Consider the following 27180-nt stretch of genomic DNA (forward strand, 5'->3'; position numbering starts at 1 on the left):
CACAGTCAGTCAGTCACCCACCCAAGTGTCAGTCACACACGAGTCAGTCAGTCAAAGTGTCAGTCACCCACCCCGTCACCCACACACCCCCACAACCACTCTCTCTCTCTGTCTAGTTAACATTATGCCCCCCCCTGAAAACATTTCTGCGGACGCCCATGTATGTCCCTAATCGAATCTAAACACTTGATTACAATAACACAACCTACAGTACTCTCAGATAATATGGGGATGTGCCCTGAAGTCAAGAATGCAGAAAATGTTCAACTTCTGCATGGTTAGATGAATGCCCAGGTGCAGGGGCAAACATGTCTTAGCATCCACTTGTCCTTTGAATGATGATGCAATATTAATGACTTGATGAACTACTGCACACTAATACCAATCAAGCACTGTTTGCTCTGCTGCATTGGAGTATTTTATCACTTGAGTTAATTTTCAATATATAGAACGCTGAGTGACTCCTACTAAACCTTCTATGCCGTCTTTTATTGTGTGTTTAAGATATATTCGGTTAAGTTTTTTTTTGTTTGAGGTTGTGTGGTAAGGCCAAGTCGGATACTGTGCTCAGAGGCTAGAAAAATATTGTAAGAAGCTAAGTAGAAAGCTGCATGTTAGGACCGGGAGTGGCCAACTCCAGTCCTCAAGGGCCACCAACAGATCAGGTTATCAGGATATTCCTGCTTCAGCACGTGGCTCAGTTATTATAACTGAGCCACCTGGGCTGAAGCAAGGATATCCTGAAAACCTGATCTGTTGGCGGCCCTTGAGGACTGGGAGTTGGCCACCTCTGATAGAACATCTCTTATTAATCAGTCTTCCCATCACTTGTGTAGACAGTACTGTAATTCGGTCTGAACGTAAGGTAAGGAGGGAGATCCTATGCAGAGAAAGGGACAGGTGTTTGAGAATCTTTTCTCCATTTGAAAGCTGCTGGCCTGCGAATTGTTGATGTGGCGTTCGATTTCCTGTGTTTTAACTATCCTCCCAGTGCAATGGGGATTGCCACGTGAATGTTATGATGAGCTCTCTCTGCTTCATTTTAGATGCTTCTCTTACAAGACCTCTACACCACCAAACATCTACTTGCCCTCACTCTCATGCCAACGCCCCACCCCAACCTCCCCCTCCTCCTCAGATGGACTATGTCATTGCTCATCCAGTGCACTCCTTCCACCCGCCTCTCCCCAGTCACACCTCTGCACATCCCGTCCCGCCCCCACCTCCATCTCATCACCTGACCAGCGCCACGGCCCCTCTCTCCCAGCATCTCCCCACATCTCACCAATCCATGTCCCACCATATCACCGCCACCGCACCTGCCACACAGAGGCTGCACCCACACGAGGTCATCCAGAGGATGGAGGTCCAAAGGCGACGTATGATGCAGCATCCAACGTACGTAATTTGTCTTGTATTTACCCAGAACCATTGCAAGACCATTAATACAATCCAATGTGGCAGTGGAACTGCCAGTGGTGGCAGCAAGTTTAGAGTAGAATTTCCTGATGGGGCGCACGGGGGTAATTGTCTCCTTTCCTAATGAGCACTGGGTTATTATGTGGCACGGACTGCTGTTTTAAGATTTCCGTCTTGAATATACAAGCTTATGGGTTTCATTCCTGGGTTCAATTCCTGCCGGAGCCACTTACTTTGAGATCTTAGCCGAACAACTTTAGCTCCCAGTGCCCCCCAGAACATGCATTCAGATGTACATCTTTTCAAGACTTCCCTGTTAAAGTATCTTAATTATAGGATATAAATCACTATAGAGACCTCCTTTCTCATCAGGAGCATCCTCCTTTTTTCCCCTTCTATGCAAAAAAAAAATTCTTGATAGCCTATAAGGCTACCATAGAGATACCGTACGATAGTGCCCCGATCAGCACTATTGCAGTTGAATGAATAACCCGCTATAATTTTGTAGACTTAAAGGTTTATCACTAAAACACTGACTGGTTTCCTCGGGCTACTTCCACTGCAGTGAATAGCGGTAACACAAGCGAACACATGTTTTTTTGTGAATCTGGCAGAGTGTCTGCCTTTTGTTTTTTTTGTTTGGAAGGTACTTTATGTACCCGTATACAGTATAGCATTGTGAAGACAGTATGGTAAGTACCCTCAACAACACTTGTTTTCCCTAGCATTGGACACAATACAATAATGTTTCACACTTCATTACTTTTGCTGCTACTATTGACTTTAATCTCAATAAAGAACTCCCATTGAGAGCCTGTGTTGGGCAGATGGTGCCATATAGCGTAGCACGGTTCGGACGATAACTAGATAATTTGTGTGATACCTGGGGTAATGGGTGGCCACTATGTTGAGTCAAGAGTAAAAAGATCCCGCTAACCCTTTTTCTTTGCAGGCGTGCCCATGAACGCCCGCCCCCACATCCGCACAGAATGCACCCCAACTATGGCCATGGACATCATATTCACGTGCCTCAGACCATGTCCTCACACCCCCGCCAAGCTCCTGAGCGGTCTGCTTGGTAAGTAATCAGAGAGCTCAAGCCTGGGGTGAGCAAGCCCGTGATTGCTTGCATTCTCCTCTAGGCATTTTTACTTGCCTATACATGTATCTATTTGCCCTTTGAAACCAACTGCTGAAATAGGTCTATGCAACGGCGAATTTGAAGACCTGCCCCCCTAGGCACTTAAACGCCTCCTTGCTGCCGCTCTCCTTCTCCTTCCGAATCACAGCATCCAATGACACTGTGGACGTCACCAACGTGACGTCGCGCTGTCACGTAGCCATGGCAACGAGATGCTGTGTGACGTCGGTGACAGTGACGATGCCGCACAATTCGGGAGGAGGAGGGCAGCAGCAAGGAGGCGGCCCCACATGTAAGTGCCTTCCCATCCGGCCGGAGTGCGTTGGCATCTTTATGTGGGGGGTGGTCATTTTTGCCGCCCTAGGCCTGGACCTAATGGGAAATTCGCCAGTGGGTCTACTAGCAACTTTAAATCTGTCTTTCTGCCCAGACAACTATTTTTAATATTTTTATTTCATGTTCGACTAAGGCCCCGCTCCCTCAGTCAGCGCGCCCGCACTGCAGACAGGCGGCGCGCTGAAAGGCAATTGACCGCGATATGCGGTCTGTAGGGAGCGGGACCTGGAGCAGGAGGGGGCGTGGTTTGAGCTGAGGGTCCGTCCGTTCGTCCGTCTCCCCGTCCCCCCCACACACACGGCTTCCCTCTCGCAGCTCCTTCCCTGCTCCCCTCCACTCACACACTCACACACTCACAGGCACTCACGGGCACTCGCACACACAGGCAAATACACATGGGGGGGGGGGAAATCAGAGGCAGGAAATCGTAACAGGAGTGTGAATGGAACGGGGGGGGATCGGAGCAGGGGGGGGGATCGGATTGGCTGCTGGGATCCAATCCGTGATTGGTTTCCTTGCATGCCACGTGACGAGGCACGCGCCGCAATCACAAGCTCCTTGTAGCTCTGGCTGGCTGACGCGTCACAGCACGCAGTCGGCCACGCCGCTGCCGGCCGCAGCAGAACCAAAGCCTTAGTGTTGTTGGAGACCGGGAACAAGCAATTGTATGCAACAGAAAAATAAGTTAACACCAGTATTGCTCAAAAAGTATTTGAGTAATTACTTAATGCAGGGGTGCGCTAACTGTGGGGCGCGTGCGGTAACAGGGGCCCCACGCTCTTTTCGGCGCGAGGCCTCTGTAAACTCATCAGGCTTCGGTTCACGCGTCTCCATGGTGACGGGCGTCAAATGACGATGCGGGTGTCGCGTGACGCTGCATTAAAGGTAAGGGGGAGAGCAGGCAGGGGGGTGCAGCGCAGAAAGTGTGCGCACCCCTGACTTAATGCATATTAGAAGACAAGAAAATCAGCCCTTCAGATCATACCTTTCTTGTTTCCTGTATATTTGAGAAGTGTGGACTGAACTACTCTGTATGTATGTTTATTAAACACCTTATTTATTTTCCTTGAGACAACTGCCTTTTTGTGAAAATTAATAGTCCGGTAGATGAAACCGTGAATCATTTAGAAAGTACAATGTAGCGATCACTAGCTCAAACGTAATGTACATCGCTGTTTTAATGAATGTAAAGATATACACCATGCCATTAAATGTAATTTAACACCCCATAAGTTCTGAGAGAATGGAACTGTCTAAAGAGCTGTTCTACAGTTGGAATGTAACTTTATAAGATTACTAGTTTGTGCTGGAAAGAAACTACAAGAATAAAAAAAAGTCATTTGACTTGAATAACACAATATAAATCCAGGGTATAGATTAGGGGTGGCCAACTGTAGTCCTCAAGAGCTACCAACAGGTCCGGTTTTCAGTCTGTACAAGCTTCAGCACAGGGGGCTCAATCAGTTGCCCAGTCATGACTGAATTGATTGAGCCCCCTGTGCTGAAGCAGGGATATCCTGAAAACCTGACTTGTTGGTGACCCTTGAGGACGCCCCTGGTAAAGATACATTCTATATTTCAAAGTAAATGGCTTTTCTAAAAAGAAAGACTAAATGTTTCCAGGAAAAGCTGCATTTCTTTTTTTCCATTCACTGACAATTAAAAATGTGTTATCCGACGACTGACTTCAGCGCGTGTAATTAATTTCCACTCTATTCAAAGCTACGTAAGGAAGATGATCAGAGTTGGCTACAATAGAAAGTGATGGTTTCATGGCGAGCCTACACATTGTATGTTTATCCACAGCAGTCTGAGCCAATCGCACTTTATATTTGATGGATTTACTTGCCAGCGTGAAATAGTCTAAAACACTGAGTGGAGTATCTTTTAGTTGGATAATTTCACAACAGATATGTATTGTCATTTTGATCCTTTCAAAAGTCTTTGGAACACCCTGGCTTACTGTACAGAAACTGAATATAACAGCAATGCTGCATTTACTGATGTACTCATGCATACTGTCACCTGGCATGATTTTGTATCCCATTTTAGGGCCTCCTGGGGCTGAACGGGCTTAACATTAAGAGACCCCTTTTCTTTGAATCCTACAGGGAAATAGCAATCGAAACTGGTGTGACTGCAGCTCCCTACCCACCCGGCTCCTTACATCCCCACCTAGCTCACTACCACCCACCTCCCCGGCTTCATCACTTGCAGATTGGTGCCCTGCCTTTAATGGTAAGATGCTTGTTCAATGTGGACATTGCTGCTGTGCGAATGACGGGCAATGGAGCGGATGCTGATGCTGACAGTCGTGGATATTGTTTGTTTTGATAACCTGTGTTGCCGACTTTTTTGATGGTACTGTGTAATATCTCTATACACTAGACATCATGTTAAGGGGTGAATATTTTCGCTAAAACGTTATACTGCTTGAAGGAAATCCTATTTGTTTTGTATTCCGTTTATTTTGCTTGTGTTTAAGACCGCATTTTGGCATATCTTTTTAATTCCTTACTTGTATAACCTCAGAACAGAGTGTGCTTGTATGAAGTTGCTTATGCTACCTAACAATTGATGGATATTTCACTTTTTGCCTAAATTCAAGAGGGTCCAACTCTCCTGAAATTGTAAATCTTTGCACTTTAACATCCGCAATCCGTATACACAAACTGTTGACGCATGGGAAACTTCTCTTGCTTTTTCGGGTAACCCCTTAAATCCTCTAGAAGGCATTGACACTCTGCATCTGATTTCTAAAGCCTGTTACGTTGCTGCTGGGTGGCGTATGCATGTGCTACGTCAGGGACTGAAAAGCCACCCAACAAAAGCAAGGGGTTGTGTGAAACAGCGACAGGACTCATTCCTGACAGGGTTGACTCCCTTTCTGTTTTATGCACCTGAACAATTAGTGGTTACCGCAAGCAGCAAAGGGGGTAACATTCATTGATTTAAACCTTTCCTGCATTTTTGGCTGTCGTAGGTTGTCATTCGTTTTAAGGGATCAACATGAGTTGCTTGTATTGTACAGAGCTTTTGGAACCTCACAGGTGGATTGAGATCTGTAAGGGTTTGAAAGCTCTATACACCATCTCTGGGGAATTTTCACATTTTGTTTCGTTAAAGCAGAAGTACAAGCTGCCTTTTTATTTTATTTATTTCCCCCCCCCCCCTTTAATATGTGCATCAATACAGTCCACATGATGATAAGTAATTAGCTAAGTTGCCGTTCTCCTGTGATCGATCGGCGAAGATTCGGCTCAGGGGTTCATTTAATGGCTGTCGGTGCAGCAGAAGAGGACCAAAGATGCAAAGTTCTGTGGGGAAGAACCATGTGTTCAGGCAGTCGTTAGATACAATTGGTACACTGCTAGAGAGAGGGCAGGGCTCAAAAAGGGGTGTGCCAGAGCCTATTTAAGCAGAGGAGGGGGATGTGACTTTGTAAATGGTTGCTATAGAAACAAAAAATGCTTGTTACATTATAATACATTAATGTCATTCAGAGATGTTTAAAAAAAATTCTACAAGTATTTTCTCATAGTACAGAACTGATTTATTACAAAAAACACATGTAGGATATTGCTTGGTCTGCAGCTTTAAAAGGTATCACAGCATACATCCAATCTACAGTTCATCAGGACCATTGCAGCAACTAGAACTTTGAACTATATTCTTTGCTCTTGAATAAGCAGTTACGGCTGCCTGCTCACTTAAGTGTGATAACCATTAATAACAGGTAATGCCCATTCAAAATAACATTCCATAATGGCAATCGCACTTTGTGACGAGACCAAAAATGGATCATTGAGCTCACAATTACATGACAAGTTAGAGTCGCAGTACACACTACTTATTTTTGGGTGTGTATTAAGTGGTTAGCAAGCTGGAATTGTTAATATTTTTGTTAATAAAATTAGTTTATGTATTCTGCTTTTAGGGGGTTAGTGGGCACTGCGGTAGTGCCAATTGGGACACTATTGCACGGAAACTACCATTGAAGTCGGTGAGAGGGATCTATGCGGTAGTGCCGATACAGAACTTTATTGACTAAGCCCTTTAGACTCAAAGGCCAACATTCAATATGCTGGGAAGCAGCTTCCCCATGCGGGAGAAGATTTCAGTCCCATTCAGTTGAATGGAGCTGATCTCTTCTCTAACACTGGCAAATAACTTCACTGTCCCTTAAATGGGTCTAAAGTCAGGTGTTTTCATTCCTTCAGTCACTTCATGTCTTCATGAGGAGGAAGTCGAGCTGCAACAAAAGAGGAAAAATACATAGAACATCAGAATAGTTTTACGTGACATTTCATGTAATTTTATTTTCCTAAAACTGAAACAGTAACAAACATAATCTCATCGGGCTATAAAGCCGTGTAATAGTTCCATTTTGTTTTAAAAGGGGCAACCCCCTGTGTCCCATGACATGTATTTTATGAAGAGTAATTCAACAATAGTTTTTAGTTTTCAAACAAAAGGGCTTTACAGACACAGCACTCTGAAATCCAGTGAATCTCACTGATTTTTTTTTACCATCGGCAGTCTTATAGAGCAATGAATTCTCACTTACTGTGAAGACTTTCCCTGTATTTCTGCCATTTATTGGTCCAGAACACATTTTAGAGCAGAAATGTAGTAACCTTCTGTAAAGATGATTTTTGCCCCAGTGTTGAAGTTTTGTTTCCTTTTAAATCTGGTGTAGCGCCCCAACTCAGTGACCAGTGTTTTGTTTTTTTTTTATAATGCTTCTAATACTTGGTTTCAACATGTGTTGCCCTTCTGCTGTTTCAAAGGTGGCACAGGATCCTGCACCCACGGGCACTGTGTGCTGCCCGGAACAACACACGGTTATCTTCCGTTCTTTCTGCTGGTTTCTGCCTGAGGCTCTCGGAACCATAGCTATGGTTGGGATTACTAGTAGGGAGAACGGTTCACATGTAATGGCAATCATCTCTGGGGCTAGAATGGCAAGTGGACAATGGTGTCCCGGACACCATTCAGTAGGTCAAAGAGGGTTGGGAGCTGTAAAATAACTGGACTCATGAAAAACTAGAAAAGCACTAGAAAACAGCCTGAATAGACTAGTTATATGATCCTTCACAACGCCTTTAATCTTATTCATTTTGTTTAATTAAATATAAAAAATAAAGATCGTTGCCAAGCAGTTGTGACCAGTTTTAACTTACATCTGCTATTTGACTAGGTACCAGACATGGCGGGCTACCCCCACATCCGCTACATTTCATCTGGATTGGATGGAAGGTCATTCAGAGTTCCTTTCAGGGGCAATTTTGAGGTTTGTAACAGAAAATGAGCTTTCTGCTGTCGTATGTCTTTGGGGGACGCTATACTAATGCAATCTTTGGAATCCGACCTTCTACATTGAAATGGCGTTTTCAGAAGAACCCTTAGCTGTAAAGGGAATGTATTTTCTCCCAATCCAAAAAAGCTTAAACAGTAATATCTATGCGGCAGGATATCCGTTCAGCAAATAAATATAAATTCAACATACAAGGTTCTTCTAAGTTGACAATAAGTGAGGAGATAAACATTCTAAAACAAAACCCCTGATCAGATGCAGAGTGTTAATAAAGTCTGTGTTCCCAGAAAACAAGAAGTGGGAACAAATTGAAATTATTCAGTTCTATTTTTTTTTTTTTTATGTATGCTGTGGAAAGTAAATAAATTAACAAGCGACCTTAAGTTTAAATAGGGGTGTCTGTTGATGAGCTCAATATTGGCAGTATTTGAAGTTCAATTAAAACTGTCGGGTAACGTACTTAAATGCTAGAGAACAGTTTCATTCTCTTTGAGCAGGAGGCTACAGCTATTAAGCGACAATTTTGTTTTTAGTCCTATGATAAATCGATGTGATGAGTGCAAAAAGGGGGGAATATTTTTGTTTGGGATAAATTAAAAACAGAAAATAGTGCTGTTTTTGTACCGTTACAACTTCTATTAGTGCTTATGTTGTAAATAAAGTTCCAGCTACTGGATTTCTATCATGCGATCATCCCATAAATTAGTGTGGAATGAGCAGAAGACCTCTGGGTTGCCAAATGCAGGCTTGCTATTTACCACCGTTTTTATCCATTTGAAAACATTCTTCCTACAGCATACAGAATCACTCAACTTTTTCAATGCGCTTGGGCAATAATGCACCTAGCTCAAGCCCTTTTATGAATATTTAGCTTCCTCTTATTTTATTTGTTTACTCTGCTTTTGAATCGGTTGTACTGTAGTTGGGGAAAATGTAATCTGTGGTTTTCTTTTTGTAGTTCCGAGGGTTGTGTGCATATCCTTACATATTGTGTGCTTGCGTGTGTCTATAGCACGAATGACCAGTAGTTTGGAAACGTGATTTGCATTGGAGTTGCCGCTGCATGGACTTGGGTATTAAAGCCGGTGCCTAACTGGGATACTTGGTCTTCACACCTGCCATTACTTGTTCACAGGAGCTAATCCACTTGGAAGAGCGGCTGGGAAATGTGAACCGCGGAGCTTCACAGGGCACAATAGAGAGGTGCACTTACCCACACAAATATAAAAAGGTGAGGCGAGCTATTATTACCAAGTTGGCATTTCTCGTTTCTAGTGTGTTAACCCATAATCTCCGCTTAGTGCCGGCGACGCAACTGTCGCGTCAAAACAAATGCTTTGTCGCCGCCGTCGGCGCTTATAGTGCACAGCTCTACCAAAAATCTGGTAGGGACTGTTATTTGATTTTTTTTTTTTTGGCGATGGTCTCCCGTTGCGGCCAATCAGAAGCTTCTTCGTCCCTCTGCCTTCCCCCTTTATGACGTTGCTGACCTTGTAGCCAGCGACGTCGCCTAAATTTGAAATATAACTATCGCAATGGTGACGGGTGACATCATTGGTCGCGTCGCCGGCACTATAAGCACGGCCGTACGCAGCCAGAGGGGCCAGAATCTTATGATTATATATACTATATACTATATATTTGTTCCAGCAGTGGCCTTTTAGTAAGTAACTGGTGTTTGCCACGATAGTCTTCATATAGACTTTTGCAGTTACATTTATATATTGCATTAATGTATCAAGCCACACAGCCTCTTAAACTTAAAGCATAAGAGAAACTACATCTCCAGATATAGTATTACAGTTGGAAATGTTTAACCGAAACATGCACTGTAACACTATATAAACTAATGGCTGTAGTACTGCTGGACTCTCTGACGCTCCGTAAAGATCTTGCAGAGAATTGGACTTGAGTATTATGACTTGTAATTGATGTTGGATGGTGTATTTGTGTGTTGCTGATATATGCAGCTGCATGTTCTTAAAGTATTTCCATACACACAACCTGATCTACCTAACTATTTATAAAAGATCATATCATTGCCATGTATCTCTGTTCATAATGCAGATTATGACTACAGCTCCATAGAATATAAGTGTTACGCATAAGAATCCTTCCCCTGAAGATCTCATTCCAAGTACAAGGGACACAGGGACATAAACTGGTTTGCAAAGCATGTGCTTTCTTTTAAGAGGCTTGTGTCGTAAATACATAGATACTGCGCTAGCATGTACAACAAAGCAGGCTGTCCTATACTTACCAGCTGCGCCTTCTTTACAAAGGCTTAGCCTAGGCAGCCTAACCCTCTTGCTGCTAAGAGCCTGTGCACTTGCAAGCATCAAAAGGGATAGATATGCATCACTGTAGTCCAAGTGGTAAAGAGCTGGCGGTTGGGGTAATGCGAGAGGATGAGGGGGGGTGGGGGGGTGCAGTTTTTCTACGCGTTTACACGAAACAAGTCTACCCAGTTTGCCAATAACTTCATCTCTACTAATAAGGTATCCACTGATTGGTTCTCACAGAGGAAACTGCACGGTGAGCAAGAGGGTGAGGAAGCCACAGAGGAAGACACTGAAGAAAAATGTACTATTTGCCTTTCTATATTAGAGGAAGGTGAAGATGTCAGGTAATAATGCACTGCCCTGTCTGTACAAACGTATTTGCTATTGTACATGACTTGAATTGCATCCAAGTGGAACATGGATCTAGTTGTTCCAAGCTAACCCAAAATTCTGTATTCACAAAATCGTAGCAGGTTTTCTTTTAGTGCAATGAGAGGGGGAAGGGGGAGACCAGATTTTATCTTAAAGCAGCAGTTGGCCCCCCCTCTCCTGCTAGCATAATGGGAACGGGGGGTCCTCTGTGTTTAACATCACTCATTTCAGCTACAGATACTCCTTGGTTCCAGAGATACTGAGCTGTAAAGGTAGCACTGGTACCTCCTGCATTTTAAATAATCACGCGGGCCAATAGGAAGCCGCAGTGAGTGACTTCACAACTTCCTATTGGCTGGCGTTCTGCTGGAGATTTAAACCTCCATTTGGTTTTCCCTGGAGGGGACTGCAACTAACCAACTTCGCCAGTAAGTATCTTGTGAACCCGGGGCTGAGGGGGTTGAAAAGAAATCGTACAGGGACTGTTGCTTTAATTCTTTTATCATGATGTATTGTATGCAGTGGGAGTATGATAGTACCTGAGGTAATGCAGTATGACTACTTTTTGTTATTCCTACACCGACGGTTCTACTTACATTTAAAATAAAAAGGTTAAGTAATAAAATAAAAAAAGACCCCTAATTTTTGTTTTTTTTACGGAGCATACATCTATAAATATTTCTAACATTTGGTTCCAAGAGCTTTGCTCCAATAGTGAATACATCCTGACTTGACTCTTTATTTTTCTTATTGCTTACACACAACCACTACTTTATGTAACCTGCTTCGGCCACTGATTTTAATGCATTGTGTTCCTAAAAAAATAGATATAAAATACTGTAGATCTCTAACAACAAAAGTGAATATGGATTGTAAGCATCCTTGAACATAGGGGTGCTCAACTCCAGTCCTCAAGTCGCACCAACAGGTCAGGTTTTTAGGGTATCCTAGCTTCTGCACAGGTGGGTCAATCAGAGGCTCAGTCGAAGCCTGTGCTTCTGAGCAACCTGTGCTGAAGCAGGAATATCCTGAAAATCTGACCTGATTGGGGGAGGGGGCTTGAGGACTGGAGTTAAGCGCCCCTGCTTTACAAGACCAGCACTACCACTGATCCAGATCTATATTTTATAGCAGTCTGTAATGGTTCTTTCTGTCTCTCTTCACTGCAGGCGCCTCCCTTGTATGCATCTCTTCCACCAAGTGTGCGTGGACCAGTGGCTGATCACAAACAAGAAGTGCCCCATTTGTAGAGTGGACATTGAAGCTCAGCTACCGACGGAGAGTTGACATTTCCCGAATAAAAGCATTGCGTTCCCCCCTCTCCCTCCCTCTGGTACTGCAGCCAACCAAAGATGGCATGACTTACTGCACAGGTGTGGAAGCATTAACGCTAGCGTGCTGGCTCTGCCTCAGTATACAACTAATGCTATAGACCACCATTTGTATACAGATCATATTTAGGTACTTCACTGCTATCAAGTTACTGGTAGCAGGGAAGGGTAACTGTATTTAATGCCTTTTTTTTTTTTTTTTTACATTTTACTGTTTTTGTTTTACTATATGTATTTTTTGCATGGATCCTTGTATTGCATTTCTTTGCACATATTATGGGCTTCATGAACCCCTAAACTTGCAGGCAAGATCTAGCTGCTCTAGTTGGTAGAATTGTGAGCGTGTGCGCGTGTGTCTTTTTACATAGTACCAGGCTAGATGAGCATATGATTTTATTCATTACTAACAGTGAAGTCCTTAATTTAATCCATCATGTATTTTAGTTTTAATGTATAAAGATCATCTAGAAAAAAAGGAAAATATTGTATCAAAACATTCCTTATTTAGGAAAGACTGGCTGCTGTACAAAATAAGTGCTGAATCAAATAACATTCTTTTTAATGCTGCGATCACAATGCTTTGGGACTAACATAGAATAAATACTTGGCACACCGTTTTGTTCAAATCTGTTTCCTTAAAGGTGTTTCATTTTTAAATCCCTTTCAGCACAATGCAAATATATTTAAATGTCAATATAAATTTTTTTAGACTGCTGTTCACAAATAATATTTATTTCCTTCTTTACAAATGTGATTTTGTCTTCAACTACATTTTTTTTTTCCTGTTGCTTCTGTGAAACTGCTCTAACAAAACTCTGATAGCAAGTAGTCGGGAACCTGTTCGCACTAAACCGGTTAAGAAACATCATCAATGAACCTAGCCTAAAATCTATTGTCTTAATAGCAGCTCTTACGGCTGGTGTCCATGCATCCAGAAATCTTTTTCAAAAGCCCCGCAATCTCTCTCACAGGGGTTTTCGAGTTAATAAACTTAGCTAAATGCAGTTGTGTGTGTGTATTTATTTCTTACTACCAGCTTGCAATGTTGGCAAAAGCAGTGCACACATTGAATTAACCTAATAGTGTAAACAAAATCCATTGTTTACACATACATTCAGTGCTGGAGGAGATTACATTTGTCAGCTGTTTGTTTCAAAAGGTATATGGAATGGAAGGGTATATAATTTTCTCCTTACCTGTATATACAGATGTATCGCTATTTACTTGTGGTGTGAGCGTAATTTGGAGCACAGCCTAAGTGCGGCAACACGCGATCACTGCCCAGAGAACAGTGATTTTCCCTGAAGGATTAACACAGCGGGGTTTCCTGCTTCTGAATGAGACTCCCGCAGCGTTAATTGTACAGGTCGCCACCAGTCTGTAAACGCTACGCAGAGAGACCAGAGAGGAGCAGTCTCTCTCTGTCTCCCCACGCAGCTCTTTCAGCAATTCTAGCTAGCTTAATCCAATTAATTTCAGGTCCTGAGACCCCCTGCTTCCTGAGCTAGGGTAGAACTGGAATTAAAGCGCGGCCTTTGGTATTGGCCACCCATGAACTGGTTGAAGGGAATTTATTAGGCTACTGTACATACACAAGCTATATAGACTGTAAGGTATTTAAACATTGTATTAGAGCTAGTCAATCATTGTTTGAGGAGAACCATACGGGAATGCAAATGCGCTGAAAATTGGTTAGTCTAATAAGAGAGGCTTTTTCACAGTGCGTCAAAATGGTGGAATCTGAAGCACCATTAACTTATTCAGCAAGCTGCTCCTTCGTGCTGTTATTCTGAGTGGTCTGAAAGTGACGTGATTTTTCTAACGCTTTAGAAACATGACAGTATGCCAGGGATTTGCATTTCTGCAATTGGCTTAATAGGCTGCTCATGTGTTACTGTAGCAATTTACTAAGAAGTTCAAAATATCATCTCCATCCATCATGACTGCTAGGAAATTCAACGCTCCACTTGCACATCTTCTCTAGTGGCCGGTTTAGGCATGGCACTTAATATTGCGGTCCTGTGATGTCTGTAATCTTACGTCCAGGCAGCACAAGTTATGGTGGGTAAAAAAAGTGACAGTGTACAGTAAATAAAAATACCACTTGTGGTATGTTAAAATGGATAAGAAGTAAAGAGTGACACTGCTCATTTGATGTCATTACCCAGAATCCTTTACGTAAGAGAAACACTCAGCTAGGTAGTGGTTCAAAAGAGTAATGGTTATGTAATAATTGACAGTACAAAAACAGTAATGTGACGCAGCTGAAGAGTAAAGCACTGCATGCTGCACTCAGTCAACGGATTATGTAGGGGAGGTAGGATAATAAAAGGATTTTTAATAAATGGAGTATAAAATAAATGCCACAGTAGAATATAGGTACAATATTGGATATTTACAATGAATCCAAAAATATGTGCAGGGGTAAAAGTGTGATAAGACCCAGGAACCAAGTATAAAGAACTGCTGTACTATACAAGGAAGGGTGGGTACCGATCCTTATTAAATGAGCTAGGTAATGGTAGTAGCTAGTCTAATTGCATTGGGTATTTTTGTCTCGTGTACTTTTGAGGAGGAGGGGGGGGGAGAGAAGTGGTGGTCTCTCATGCTGGGATTGTGTGTTTAGTCATTTACATTTTCAACTAGTAACAGTTGGTTGGAGGTTAGTGGCCTCTCCTCCCAGGGTTTCAGACACCCCTCCCCACTTCTTAAGTAGCAGGGTTTGTTTTTTTTTTTTACATGTACCTGTGCGGGACAGGTCCACTGAGGCCATCCCTCCAGCAGAGGTAAATGAGAATGTTCACAGGTAGTGTTGTGTGGTCATGCCGTGAAGTGGCTGCAGGCTTATAACGCTTATTTAGTCAAAGTAAATTTTTATCCTACCTCCACTATATAATTCGTTGACTGAATGCAGCATACAGTGCTTTCCCCATTACCCAGAATCCCTGGCTGCAGTGGAAGCACGGTTAGCTAAGCGATAATGGGGAAAGACAATGTTGCAGACCTGTCTGAGGCATGCAAATGCACCGTGTGGTATTTTTTATTTACTGTAATCTTATGTTCAATACAGTTTATTTAACAAATAACAAATTAAATTATTTAATGTTGGCAAAGAACAGTAACATTTACTGGTTGCATAAGTATTCGGCTCCACTTGGTAGAAGCCCACTTTTGCAGCAATTACTGTTGTCTTTTTGGATAGGTCTCTACTAGTTTTGCCCAGCAGGGTGGTGACATTTGTCCATTCTTCACAGGAAAATTGATCCAGTTCTGATAAGTTTGTTGGGGATCATTGCAGTCCAACAATCTTCCAAGTCTCATCATAAATGTTCAATTGGATTCAAAGCCAGAACTTTCACTGGGCCATTCAAGAACATTCATTGTCTTCTTGTTCAACCATTCCAGTGTGGCTGTGTGCTTCGGTCATAGTCCTGCTGAAATTAGAATTTCCTCCCCAGTTTCAGAATCTTGGCTGACTCAAACAGGTTTTCCCTCAACGCTTTGCCTGTACTTTGCACCATTTATTCTCCCCTCTATCCTGACAAGCTTCCCAATCCCTGCTGAAGAGAAGCTTCCCAATAACATGATGTTGCCACCATCATACTTGACAGTTCGGATGGTGTCGACCGTGTGATATGCAGTGTTGGGCTTGCGCTAGACATAACGCTTGGAATTTAGACCAAAAGGTTAGATTTTTGTTTGCAAAAAAGCCTATAGATGATACTGCAGACATTTTGGGAAAAAGGAAAAATGTAACTTTTTGGTCTGAATTCCAAGCTTCTGGCACAAGCCTAGCACTGCACATCACCCAGTCAACACCATCCCAAGTGTCAAGCATGGTGGTGGCAACATCATGTTATCAGGGCCATCTTAACATCATTAGAGGCCCGCGGGCAAAGCAGTGCACGGGGCCCTGCCTACACAATCTCTCACCAGCCTCCCACGCGCACCGGAAGTGCTGCACTGCTAGGCTGCGAGCGGTTGTGACGCGAGACGGGGTCCATTTCCGGACGGGAGCGAGCGGAGCCGGGGTGCCGGGCTGGGGGAGAGTGAGCCGGGGTGCCGGGCGGGGGGAGAGCGAGCCGGGGTGCCAGGCGCCACGGCGGGGGGAGAGCGAGCCCTCCTAGCTAGACTTAGAATGGTGAGCACATGTGGGGCCCCCGGGCAACTGCCCAGCGTGCCCATACGGTAAAATGGCCCTGCAAGTTCTCATAGGTGGTGAATACTTCTGCAAACCACTGTATATACCCATAAATATTATTTCACGGGATGTTTAGCACCAATGCTCTTGTGTATATACATGAATACATAGATATGTACATATCCTTAGAAAAACTGTGGGAAGTTTCTAGTTACCTGAGGAAGAACTGCCATCAATTGTTAAGAGTACATAAATGTAGGTAGGGATGTTCTGATATTGTGTAAGTTTGGCGTGCCATCATAATGATGCTGTTTTTAGAACATTTGTTTAGCATACTACTTGCTGTAGTTTGACTGAGCCACTAATTGAGCCAGCTGTGCTGAAGTAGGGATATCCTGAAAACCTGGCCTGTTTGCGGCCCTCCAGGACTGGAGTTGTGCAGGCCTGCAATAGGAAGTCACAGCCAATAATGTTGCAGCTTCTTCTTGGGCTGAAATTTGGAAGACCATTTTGTTTCTCATGGAGATTCAAGCCTGGTAAGTAACACGGCAAGCAGAGGGGTTAAAATAGTGGTGTTTGACTCAGGGGGGACACCCCTCCCCTGGTTTCCACCCTGGGGGGGGGGGGGGAGGAGGGAAACAAAGAGTAATGGGAACTGGTCCTTTAAAACATGGTCTATGAAGGCAGAAACCGATTCCACTTTATCTCTGGAGAAACCATCAAAACATCACAATTCAGTGTGTTGCAGATCCCTGCCTGCTGCGATTTTAATAAAAATAAAAAAACTTAATACACTTTCCATTTCTTAGCTCTGCATTGCCTTAAAGGCACCATCCCATGTATCCCAGACACAACAATTGTTTGTAAAAATTACATTAGTCCAATTGGTTCCTGACACTAAGTACAAACCACCAAACCTTTCCTCTCTATTTGAGAAATTGGTTACAAGTAGAATTTCTTAGGGACCTCTAAAGGGGAAAGTGTTTGTCAGTCGAGTGTTTTATTTTACGCTTATCCCACCCTATCAGCATCGGAGAACCAATCAAGATGGGGGAGTGAGGGGACTCTTCCTGTGCAAACTCCTGCTGATCACATGGTAACGTTAGACAAAAGGAAGTAGCCAGAGGAAAGCAAACCCTTCCAAAGTCATACTGCGCTGACCAATGACTGAGTGATCCTGTGTGGCTTTCAAATGGTTAAATCCATCTGGAATTAGTTCGCTTAGGAGGGATTGCCGCCTTTAAATGATCTGTTTGAGCTCTGTCCTACACCACCAGTTTCTCACCTGTGTCTAATGAATATATTTTCCATTTATCGACACTTGGAAGAAACCAATTTATTGCATGCAATAGATGTAACAAATATATATGAGGTTATTGGTTCAGCTTCAATAGTGCCGTTTGGGCCACTACTACTATCTCTTGCTCACCAGAGCTAATCTTACATTTCGAGAGATTCTGAAACTGTCGCGTATAACATAATCCAGTGAATGGTTTTAAGTTCGCAAAAAATGAACATGAAACGAAATCTACTTGAGCTCAAGTAGAGGGAAGATGTTGGGTGATTCTCTGATAGCCAATATTCCGGAAAGCGCGTTTGTAACAGAGTGCAACATGGGTCAAGGCACGCAGCGTGTTACAGCTCCCCCGGCACTTTGCGAGCATGCAACCGCACTTCAGGATCGCCACATCTATGATGCCGGCACGGAGGAGAAGTCCTCAACGGGCTGTATCGCAGAACACAACCCCCCCCCCCTTAGAAAACATGCAAATAAAATGTAATTGGGCCCCTGTGTGCTGCTGCTTTTTTACCATGATTCAAACAAGGGGGTCTCCTAGAGCTAAACAGCTATTTTCAGCCATGGAGACCCACTCGGATGCTTACTAGTGAAATTAATGGTATTTCCTCTCCCTCCAGGGGAAACAAAATGGCCAACACATCTGTGTCCCATGAGCCAGTGGGGTGGCCATTTAAATACCAGGAAGAAACACTAGTAACTTCACCTGTCAGTTTCTGGACAACAGGGGAATTTCCATAGTTAAAACTAACGCAGATTAACTCTGATGTTCCCCTGGTCTGAATCCTGTAGCAAAAAATATTACAGGATCATTTCTTTAAATTCCCTAGGTGGAAGAGTAGAAGTAATTTACTGGGGTATTTAATCCTTCATTACACAATAGCCTTTAATGCTTGTTAATGGCTATTTAATTAATTAACCATTTGTGAACAATAATGAATATACCCCATATTTTTGTGTCACACAATATTTTTGGTCACTTTTGTTTGATGGTTACACAGTTCAAAGTTGTCCAATGGATATATAGGTCTATAAGTGCCGGGATGTGGTAATGGAAGTTAGATCGATTCCTGTGATCAAAAGGAAGTAGAAAATAAAGCAACAGTTTCATCTACAGCAAGCGGCTTCATTCCCAACTCGCGCAGTATTGAACTCAGGAAGTTATCATGCTGTATTCATGTAACCCTCCTTGCCTGGCTCTAAAAGCGTTTATATCAGATTGACATGGAAATGCTGTCTCGGGGTGCTGGGTCATTGCAGTCTGGATGTGGATATGCAGATAGAATAAGGATGGGTGTCAGGAACTTTTATAGTACAAACAAAGATGTGAATTGCCGTACAGAGACATACTTCACGTTATACATATTAACTGATGGCAAATCATAAAGTTACTCTGCGTTACGATGAGGCCCTCTGCAGAACTCTGAGGAAACTGCTTCTAGAACATCAGGTGGAGCTATATATCTTTCTTCTATTTTCTATATAAACCCTTCTATCTTCCTATGGTGACTTCACTGGTCACAAGACATATTACATCATATGATATGGTAGTGCGAGATCAGGGTGAGCCCACCCAATGAACCTATTAACACCATCATAATAATAATAGCATGTTCTTCGTTTTTACGTAGCGATTTAAAGAGACATTTTGCAGACACAGGTCCCTGCCGCATAGAGCTTACAATCTATGTTTTTTGGTGCCTGAGGCTCAAGGAGATAAAGTGACTTGCGCAAGGTCACGAGAAGCCGATACCGGGAATTGAACCAGGCTCCCCTGCTTCAAACTCAGTGTCTACTTACTGAGCCGCTCCTTCTCCCTAATTATTAGTCCCCAAAGGGGGGAGGGGGGTTTGGGTTGCTACACTCAAATAAGGTGGAACACATAATGCCTCCAAATAGTGTAACGCAGAAAACTGTACACTGCGTTTTAACTTTTCATTCCAATTTAGAAATAAGCATTTAATTTAAAGCAGCCCCCCTCTCCTTACGGAGGTCCCTAGAGCTGAAACATGCTATATTCAGTTCAGACAATCCCTGGTTCCCAGGACACCAGTAAAAGTAGCGCATTCTAGTCCCCCTCCAGGGGAAACAAAATGGTGGTGTAAATCAGTGGTACTCAAGACCTACCCACAACAGTCTTTGACTGAGCCTCTGATTGAGCCCCCTGTGCTGAACCAGGGATGTCCTGAAAACCTGATCTGGTGGTGGCCCTTGAGGACTAGATTTGAGCACCCCTGGTCTAAATGGCCATCACGCCAGCCAACAGCTGCAACACCACCCAGGGGATTTCAGCAGCAGGAAATCCCGGCTGTAACGGTACTGGTTAGTATCCTGAAAATAACAAGGTTTGGCTCCATGAAAGTCGAAATCTTTGGACTGCGAGAGAAATGTCTTAATGTTATATACTCTGAAACGTCTCCTTTCAGATACAACAAGGAGGCTGCTCTGTGACACAATGAAGGTAGAGCTTTCTGGACAAAAATAATAATAACTATTTCATATAGCACTTTTCTCCCAATTGGACTCAAAAAAACACTTACAGTAAAGTGTGCAGTACGCAGCAAATAGGAATTGTTACAGACACAGCTCCTTCCCAGATGAGCTTACACACTGTGATTTTGGTACCTAAAGCACAGGGAGATAATGTGATTTGCCTGAGGTCACAGGGAGCTGTCACTGGGAATTGAACCATCTGATTCAAACTCAGTGTTGTTTACAGAATCAGTGTCTTTACTCACTGAGCCACTATTCCCCTGTTAGTGCTACAGCTCAACCCCCTTACAATGCTGTGCTTGGGTTCCAAAGAATGAAATCGCGTTATAAGCGGATCGCGTTAGAAATAATATACAATTGTATGCATTGTACAATAAAGTATTTAAGATACCAATAATCGTGTTGTAAAGTATTCATAAAGACGAAAATTGGGAGCCGCGCGTGCATCGCGTTATAAGCGGATCCGCGTTGTAACGGGGTTGAGCTGTATATGTTAAAATGTATTATAATAGTCCTGATTTTAATCACGGAGTCAAAATCATTCAAACTCACTGAAAATCAGTGAATTTAGCTGTCTGCATAAGAACAGCGTAAAAGAGGCTTTTGGCTCAGATGCTGATGACTAAACACAACAAAAGCAGTGTGCCTTCTGCGTACCATACTGTAGCACAGTGATTCTTAGGCAAGGTGTGTGAGCAATATCCTGCTTTGTGACAACCCAAGGCCGAAGTGTGTCACGAAAATGTGTAACGATGGGTAACATTTAGAAGGAAACACAAAAATGCAACATTAACCGTAAAAAGAAAGACGATGGAATTATTGCAACTGAACTCGTACAACAAAATCGGAATTATTTAGCGTCGCTCTTAGGCAAAAAAACATGGCGTTAAAGGAAAGTGTGTCACATGTTCTAAGAATAAGCTAGGGGTGCCATCCTGCAATAAAGCCGGGGTGGCCAACTCCAGTCCTCAAGACACCCCCGCCCCCGCCCAACAGGCCAGGTTTTCAGGATATCCCTGCTTCAGCACAGGTGGCTCAGCCACTGATTGAGCCACCTGTGCTGAAGCAGGGATCTCCTGAAAACCTGACCCGCTGGTAGCTCTTGAGCACTAGAGTTGGCCACCCCTGCAATAAAGGTTGATGATTGCTGCTGCAACATGTTCACGCCCCTTCCAGTGGCACATCAGTTAAATGAAGTCCCCGCCCAAAGGTGCGGTTTAGAACGTCACATCCAATAGGAAGCCGCAGAGCAGTATTTAAACCCCACTGGTGTGCAGTATTGCTTAGTAGTTGGTTTGAGGAGGTATTTTTTTAACTTGGGCCCTAGGTCTCATGGCTACTCGATGTGCTACAGTAAGTAGGATACTTTGATTTCTTGGTGTAGGCACCCTGTTAAACAAACTAATCAAGTGTGACAGGTTAGTTTATCTCACTTAAGTTTGATCCCCCAGTTGGTAATTGTTTACGTTACGTTAGGAAGTCCGCCAGAGTAATGTTTGAAGCTGCTCTTTGAATTGATAACTCCAGCTACTTTCTTAAAACGCCATGTAGGAAAACTACTGGTAACAGCTTGTCTTGCAAATGGCAAAAACAAACATTATTTGTAATGTACAATTTATGGGAGCTTGTGTTCACAATGGTATGAGTAATTAGAGGTGCTGCTGCCTGATTCTGCTCATGACTTGGGAAGGACAATAATTCATATTAAAGTCAACAGCTTTTAAATGTACAGTATCCTAATGAATATTTATTACAATTAAAGTGATCCCTTTGCATTGCTCGTTCCTCAAGCTGGATCGGGTTTAATTCCATAGTAATTTTCACTGCTGTGCCATATATAACAGTCAAAATCAAATATTGCAGGATATCATTTTCAGGGTATGACTTTTTAATTTTTTTTATATGAAGTTGGTTTCTAATCCTATATAATGGTTGGCAGCCTATTTCATGTGGTTTGGTAATCACACTTCTGTAGTGTGCTGGTTCCATTGGTAAGGTTTTTACTACGAATAACATTAACGCTGCCTGTTTTAAAAGTATCTTGCTTTTCTACAGTGAGCTGTTATATTCATGCCCAGATCTCTTCTAGAGCTGATGGTTTTGAAGCACATGGTATAAAATACTTATTGCGGGTAGTTTTTGTTTAAACTAGGTCCTGTCTGGTTTGCTACCTGCTTTCCAATTGAGCCTAATGGAGTCACACTACCTAAAACTACAGTGATCTCATTTGTTGTTGAAGTTCTTATACTTTTTGTAAAAAAAAAAAAAAATGTTAGTCTTGTAATCTAAATTTTGCTACCTAAATGCATTTTTTGACATTGGACCCCACTGGGGGCACAGAACGGAGGGGCTCTGTCTTAAAACAAACGTCATTGTTTGACGGAAGTTAGTGTTGCTCTGTCATTCATGATGGGATAGGCACAAACCTTTGCAAAGGGTACCCTCTACCTGTACCCCTGTTCCCTTCTTGTCCTTTGCTACTTCAGACATCTGAATGCTTCATGTAATTCCAGTCTATAAACTAATACTTTCAATATTTTACATAGTTCTCCAGTGAGGTCAGACAAATGTAATCAATTGTGCTTTTTGTTAGGGTTGAGTATCCTGTTTAGAATGCAGTATTGGGAAAACTAATAGCATGTTCTTGTATAGCGCTGCTAGTTTTACGTAGCGCTTTGCAGAGACATTTTGCAGACAGTCCTTGCCAGTTTGCAGACAGTCCTTGGAGCTTACAATCTATTTTTTTTGGTGCCTGAGGCACAGGGAGATAGTGACCTGCCCAAGGTCACAAGGAGCTGACACTGGGAATTGAACCAGGTTCCCCTGCTTGGTGCCAGTCAGTGGCTTTATTCACTGAGCCACTCATTCTCCCTAATCTAGACTAGGCACAAATGCCAAGGCCTCTTTAAACAGCATGGGGACCCTGTGGGTACCTCCTAAGGCATGTGGATAATGTGTTAACCTTTGTAAAGTATATTTAACTTTCTCCAGCACTCCATCTCATAACGTCATGAGACGGGACAATGTTGGATTGCACTGAATGCATTAAAATAAATTGCACATTGGACATGTAAAGGACAATGGTGAATGTTCGGTACACTTGTTGTCCAGCCACGGCCCTCGGTTGTCCGTCCATTCAGCATGATCTGATTAAGTAGTAGAGGTGTTCTACTCTAATTCAGAATGCCTCTGAATTCTTGCTGCTGAGCTATACCTGTGGCTGGGGCATTACATTGTTCCCTTGAGTGCACTGGGGTTTTTTTTTTTTTTTTTTTTAAGGGGTGGGGCAATTGATGGTTTTTATTGGCAAATGCATACATATTGTTTCAGGTTATTTGGGGAGCTGACAATGCTGTTGCAGGTGGAGTAGTGGCAAACAAAAAGCAAGCACATGGGCGAAGAGTAGCTCTGGAAGAGATCAGTAATAAGGCTGTAGGAAACCAGCCAGTGGCAAAGGTATACCAAAGTGTAGTACATTTGGAAACTATTTGTATGTTATGTGGATTAACTGATTTGATCTTTCTTTCGATGCAAGGTACCATTTAAAACTACCAGACCAGTCCCATCTAAAACAAATGTAGCTGTGAACGCTAAGCCGCCAGTTGCACCTGTCTTCAAGAGACGCCCCGCTCCAGTAAGAACTCCTTATTAAGTCTTAAACTATCCTTTACTTTTGGGCTGCAGTAAGAAATGAATAACATATGGGTTTTAGCAACTTTCACCCTTTATTGCTTGCCCAGGTATAGAACACTAGATTTTAAAACCGAACTGCATTAAACATGGATATTACTTTAAAGCTGCATCCCCCCTTCCTTCTTTTAATGTGCATCAATACAATCCACACTAAGTAATTACCTAAGCTGCCGATTGATCTGCAAAAATTCGGCTCGGGGGTTCACTAAATGGCTCTCAGGGCAGCACAAGAGGACCAAAGATGCAAAATTCTGTGGGGAAGATCATGTGACCAGGCAGTCACTACATACAATTGGTTCATTGCTAGAGAGAGCAAGGCTCATAGGGCTGTTTCAGATAAGGAAGGGGATGTGCCTTTGTAAATGGCTGCCATAGAAAGAAGAGAGGCTTGTTCCCTTATAATACATAAAAAATGTCATTAAATTTTTTTTTTTTTTTAAATTAAATGTTACAAGGATCCCTCCCTAATCCCTATGGATGTGTCCATGAAGGAGGAAGAGTTGTGTCAAGCCTTCTCCGATGCTTTATCCAATGTGGAGGATATTGATGTAGAGGATGGTGAAAACCCTCAGTTGTGCAGTGAATATGTGAAGGACATCTATACCTACTTAAGGAAGCTAGAGGCAAGTATGTGCCTTTTCTGAACGTGTAGTACTGTGGCTTAGAACTGTGCTCAATTGTCTCATCTTCTGCCTTTAGTGTCAGCAGTCCGTGCGCCCAAACTATCTGAGGGGGGGAGAGGTGAATGAACGCATGAGAGCCATCCTGGTTGACTGGTTAATAGAAGTCCATGCCAAATTCCAATTGCTGCAAGAGACTCTCTATATGGGCATTGCAATTATGGATCGTTTCTTGCAGGTGAGTTGGCTCATTCTATCCCATCTGCCCAGCTGTCGGCATTAAATAAAACTACTTAAAATATCAGAATTCTCAAACTCTGGTGCAGTAGGGTAATGATCATAAATGTTCTGTAATACATATTTCTTTACTATATGTAATCTCAACTGGATTGATTGGAAGTCCACTTAAAGCTTGTCTCCACTTGTACCGTTAATGTCATTTTAACTGAGCACCATATCTCCATGTCCCAAAGGATCAGCCTGCCACCCGAAACATGCTCCAGCTGGTGGGAATCGCGTCGCTATTTTTGGCGTGCAAATATGAAGAGACGTTCATGCCAGAGATTGACGACTTTGTGTATATCACTGACCACTCCTACTCCAGAGCTCAAATCCGAGAAATGGAGATGATGATCCTCAAAGTTCTTGACTTTGCGTTGGGACGGCCACTTCCCCTCCAGTTCCTGAGACGGGCATCAAAATGTTGCGGTGTGAGTGTTTTCCTGAGATTGGGAGGGGGGTGTGATTGCATTGAGACCAGTGTTTTCCCAACACCAGTCCTCGGGGAACCCCAACAGGTCAGGTCTTAAGGATATCCCTGCTCCAGCACAGGTGGGTCAGTCAGCGGCTCGGTCAAAATTACTGTGCTGGAGCAGGGATATCCTTAACCTGACCTGGGACTAGGAAACACTGGATTAGCCTTAAGTCACTGAGCAGGTAGTTGCTGTCATCACTCTACTTGCATTGTCTTGACTAGAGAATTGATTTAACGCCTCCTTGAACTTGTCTGTAACAGGCTGATGTAGGGACGCACGTTCTGGCAAAATACCTGATGGAGTTGACGTTGCTTGACTATAACATGGTACACTTCCACCCCTCAATGGTAGCAGCCGCTGCCCTCTGTCTGACACAAAAGGTTCTCAATCAAGGCACGTGGGTGAGTCTCAAACTTGGAAGAAGAGATATCGATCTTTTTGTAAAACTAGATTTACTTTCTATTTCTACTATGTTGTAGACCTTGCAGTGCCCACTTCTGCTGGCCCTTTCCCTCCTTCACACCATAGCCAAGTTTGCATATATTGCGGTGGCCAAATGGTATATGCTTGAGTCCTAATGGGGAGGGGGGGACTAATGCAGTCAACCTGCATTGCTGTCACTGTATTATAATTTTTTTAATGTATATATTTATATTCTCCCTTGATTTTTGTCAGGGCATTCAAAGCCTTGTTACTCATTTTGTCATTGGCAGGATGCGGTGATGCAGTTCTACACTGGGTATACACAGGAATGCCTTCTCCTTGTTATGAAATACATGGCTAAGAATGTAGTTCAAGTCAACCGAAATCTGACTAAATTTGTTGTGAGTAGCTGTTCTACTGAATGTAAAGCTTATGTGGGAATTAAATGCACATTATCGGAACATAGAATTGCTGTGCTTGGAGGGGTCTGGAGGCATTAGCAGAGGACAATGTGCTAACTATAAAATTAGAGAGACGTCAGGGGTTCCCAAAAAGAGCTTGCTGGGCTTTTGTGTGGTTTTTGTCAACTATAAAATTGGAGTAAGCCAATGATTTCTTGGATTCACAGTAACAATTGCTCTTATAGAGAAAGATTCGCCATCTTTATTTCGCTATACGGGATAATGACTGCTCAAGGGAGCTTCTAAGAACAGCCGTAACGTTGCATTACTTGGCATAGTGAGGGAACAGAACTCAGACTGCATATTTGGTGTAATCGGTTTGGCAAGATGTATCGTTGCTGAAACTGTACTCTTTAAGTACCAGGTCTTAACCTCTTATGATTCTGTTTGCCATATACTGCACCCGCTGTCTTTAACTTGTTGTCTTTTTAACTTTCAGGCTGTGAAGAACAAGTATGCTAGCAGTAAATTACTGAAGATCAGCACTATTCCACAGCTGAAGTCCAATGTTGTAACAGACCTTGCTGCTTCTTTGATGACAGAATTGTAGGATTTGGGTGTTGCAAAAAAGTTATAATGCACTTTTTTTTTTTTTTTTTTTTTTTTAATTTTCCTTCTGGTGAAGAACTGATCTTTTAAATAATATTCAGGCTTAAAATCTTGATTTTATCACTAATCTGTATTTTAAGTGTGCTTTGAGCTTTTCATCTGATAATAAAAGTGAAACCGAATGTCCTGTAGTTTTAAATCTCCTTAACTGACCCAATGGCTTCAGTTCTACCTATGGTCTCATAACTGTTACATGGTAACAATTTCTTTTGATAAAGGGGAGGTGTTAACTTTACAAATTCAAAGAACAAATGGCAAAAATCAGCACTAGATGACCAATGATATCTAAATTATTTAACATGGCGCGTATAGGAAACCCCCAGTACTAGATATCTTAAAGCAGCAAAACATGTGTAGCCCTGGGTAGTTCTGGGATTATAGTTCTGTCCTTCTCCTGGCAGTAATACCAGGTAAGGGCCGGTTTGCCAGGAGAAATCATGGGTTTAACCCACACATGCTGTGCAGTGTCAGTGAAGGTAGTGTCATCAGG

The 27180-nt window shown here is 42.8% G+C and overlaps 2 protein-coding genes across 7 annotated transcripts in view; both read left to right on the forward strand.

Moving 5' to 3' along the window:
• The window catches only part of RNF111 (ring finger protein 111), a 67338-nt gene extending 54136 nt beyond the window's left edge, over window positions 1–13202 (forward strand). For 3 of the 6 annotated variants that reach the window (XM_075575807.1, XM_075575806.1, XM_075575808.1), the window contains 7 exons: window positions 1047–1398; window positions 2372–2497; window positions 5008–5134; window positions 8097–8189; window positions 9349–9444; window positions 10712–10839; window positions 12037–13202. In XM_075575807.1, coding sequence (XP_075431922.1) covers window positions 1047–1398; window positions 2372–2497; window positions 5008–5134; window positions 8097–8189; window positions 9349–9444; window positions 10712–10839; window positions 12037–12154 — 1040 coding nt within the window. In that variant the 3' untranslated portion in view covers window positions 12155–13202. The remainder of the gene's footprint in view (window positions 1–1046; window positions 1399–2371; window positions 2498–5007; window positions 5135–8096; window positions 8190–9348; window positions 9445–10711; window positions 10840–12036) is intronic. The other 3 variants (XM_075575809.1, XM_075575810.1, XM_075575811.1) reach the window with 3 other exon arrangements.
• Window positions 13203–17952: 4750 nt separating this feature from the next.
• Window positions 17953–26676, forward strand: LOC142469187 (G2/mitotic-specific cyclin-B2-like). The gene is made up of 10 exons (XM_075576149.1): window positions 17953–18067; window positions 20063–20097; window positions 23460–23585; window positions 23665–23763; window positions 24278–24445; window positions 24522–24680; window positions 24916–25152; window positions 25458–25598; window positions 25911–26021; window positions 26521–26676. Exons 1-10 carry the CDS (start codon window positions 17953–17955, stop codon window positions 26629–26631), a joined length of 1302 nt encoding a protein of 433 aa, XP_075432264.1. The 3' UTR covers window positions 26632–26676.
• Window positions 26677–27180: the final 504 nt, after the last annotated feature.

Source organism: Ascaphus truei, chromosome 18 (genome assembly GCF_040206685.1).
Source record: "Ascaphus truei isolate aAscTru1 chromosome 18, aAscTru1.hap1, whole genome shotgun sequence".
Lineage (NCBI taxonomy): Eukaryota > Metazoa > Chordata > Amphibia > Anura > Ascaphidae > Ascaphus > Ascaphus truei.

Coding starts and splice junctions, on each gene's coding strand:
- LOC142469187 (XM_075576149.1), top strand. CDS start 17,953: ATGGGTCAAGGCACGCAGCGTGTTACAGCTCCCCCGGCACTTTGCGAG. Junction 20,098..23,459: donor TGCTCTGTGACACAATGAAG/GTAGAGCTTTCT, acceptor ATATTGTTTCAG/GTTATTTGGGGAGCTGACAA. Junction 24,681..24,915: donor TTATGGATCGTTTCTTGCAG/GTGAGTTGGCTC, acceptor CATGTCCCAAAG/GATCAGCCTGCCACCCGAAA.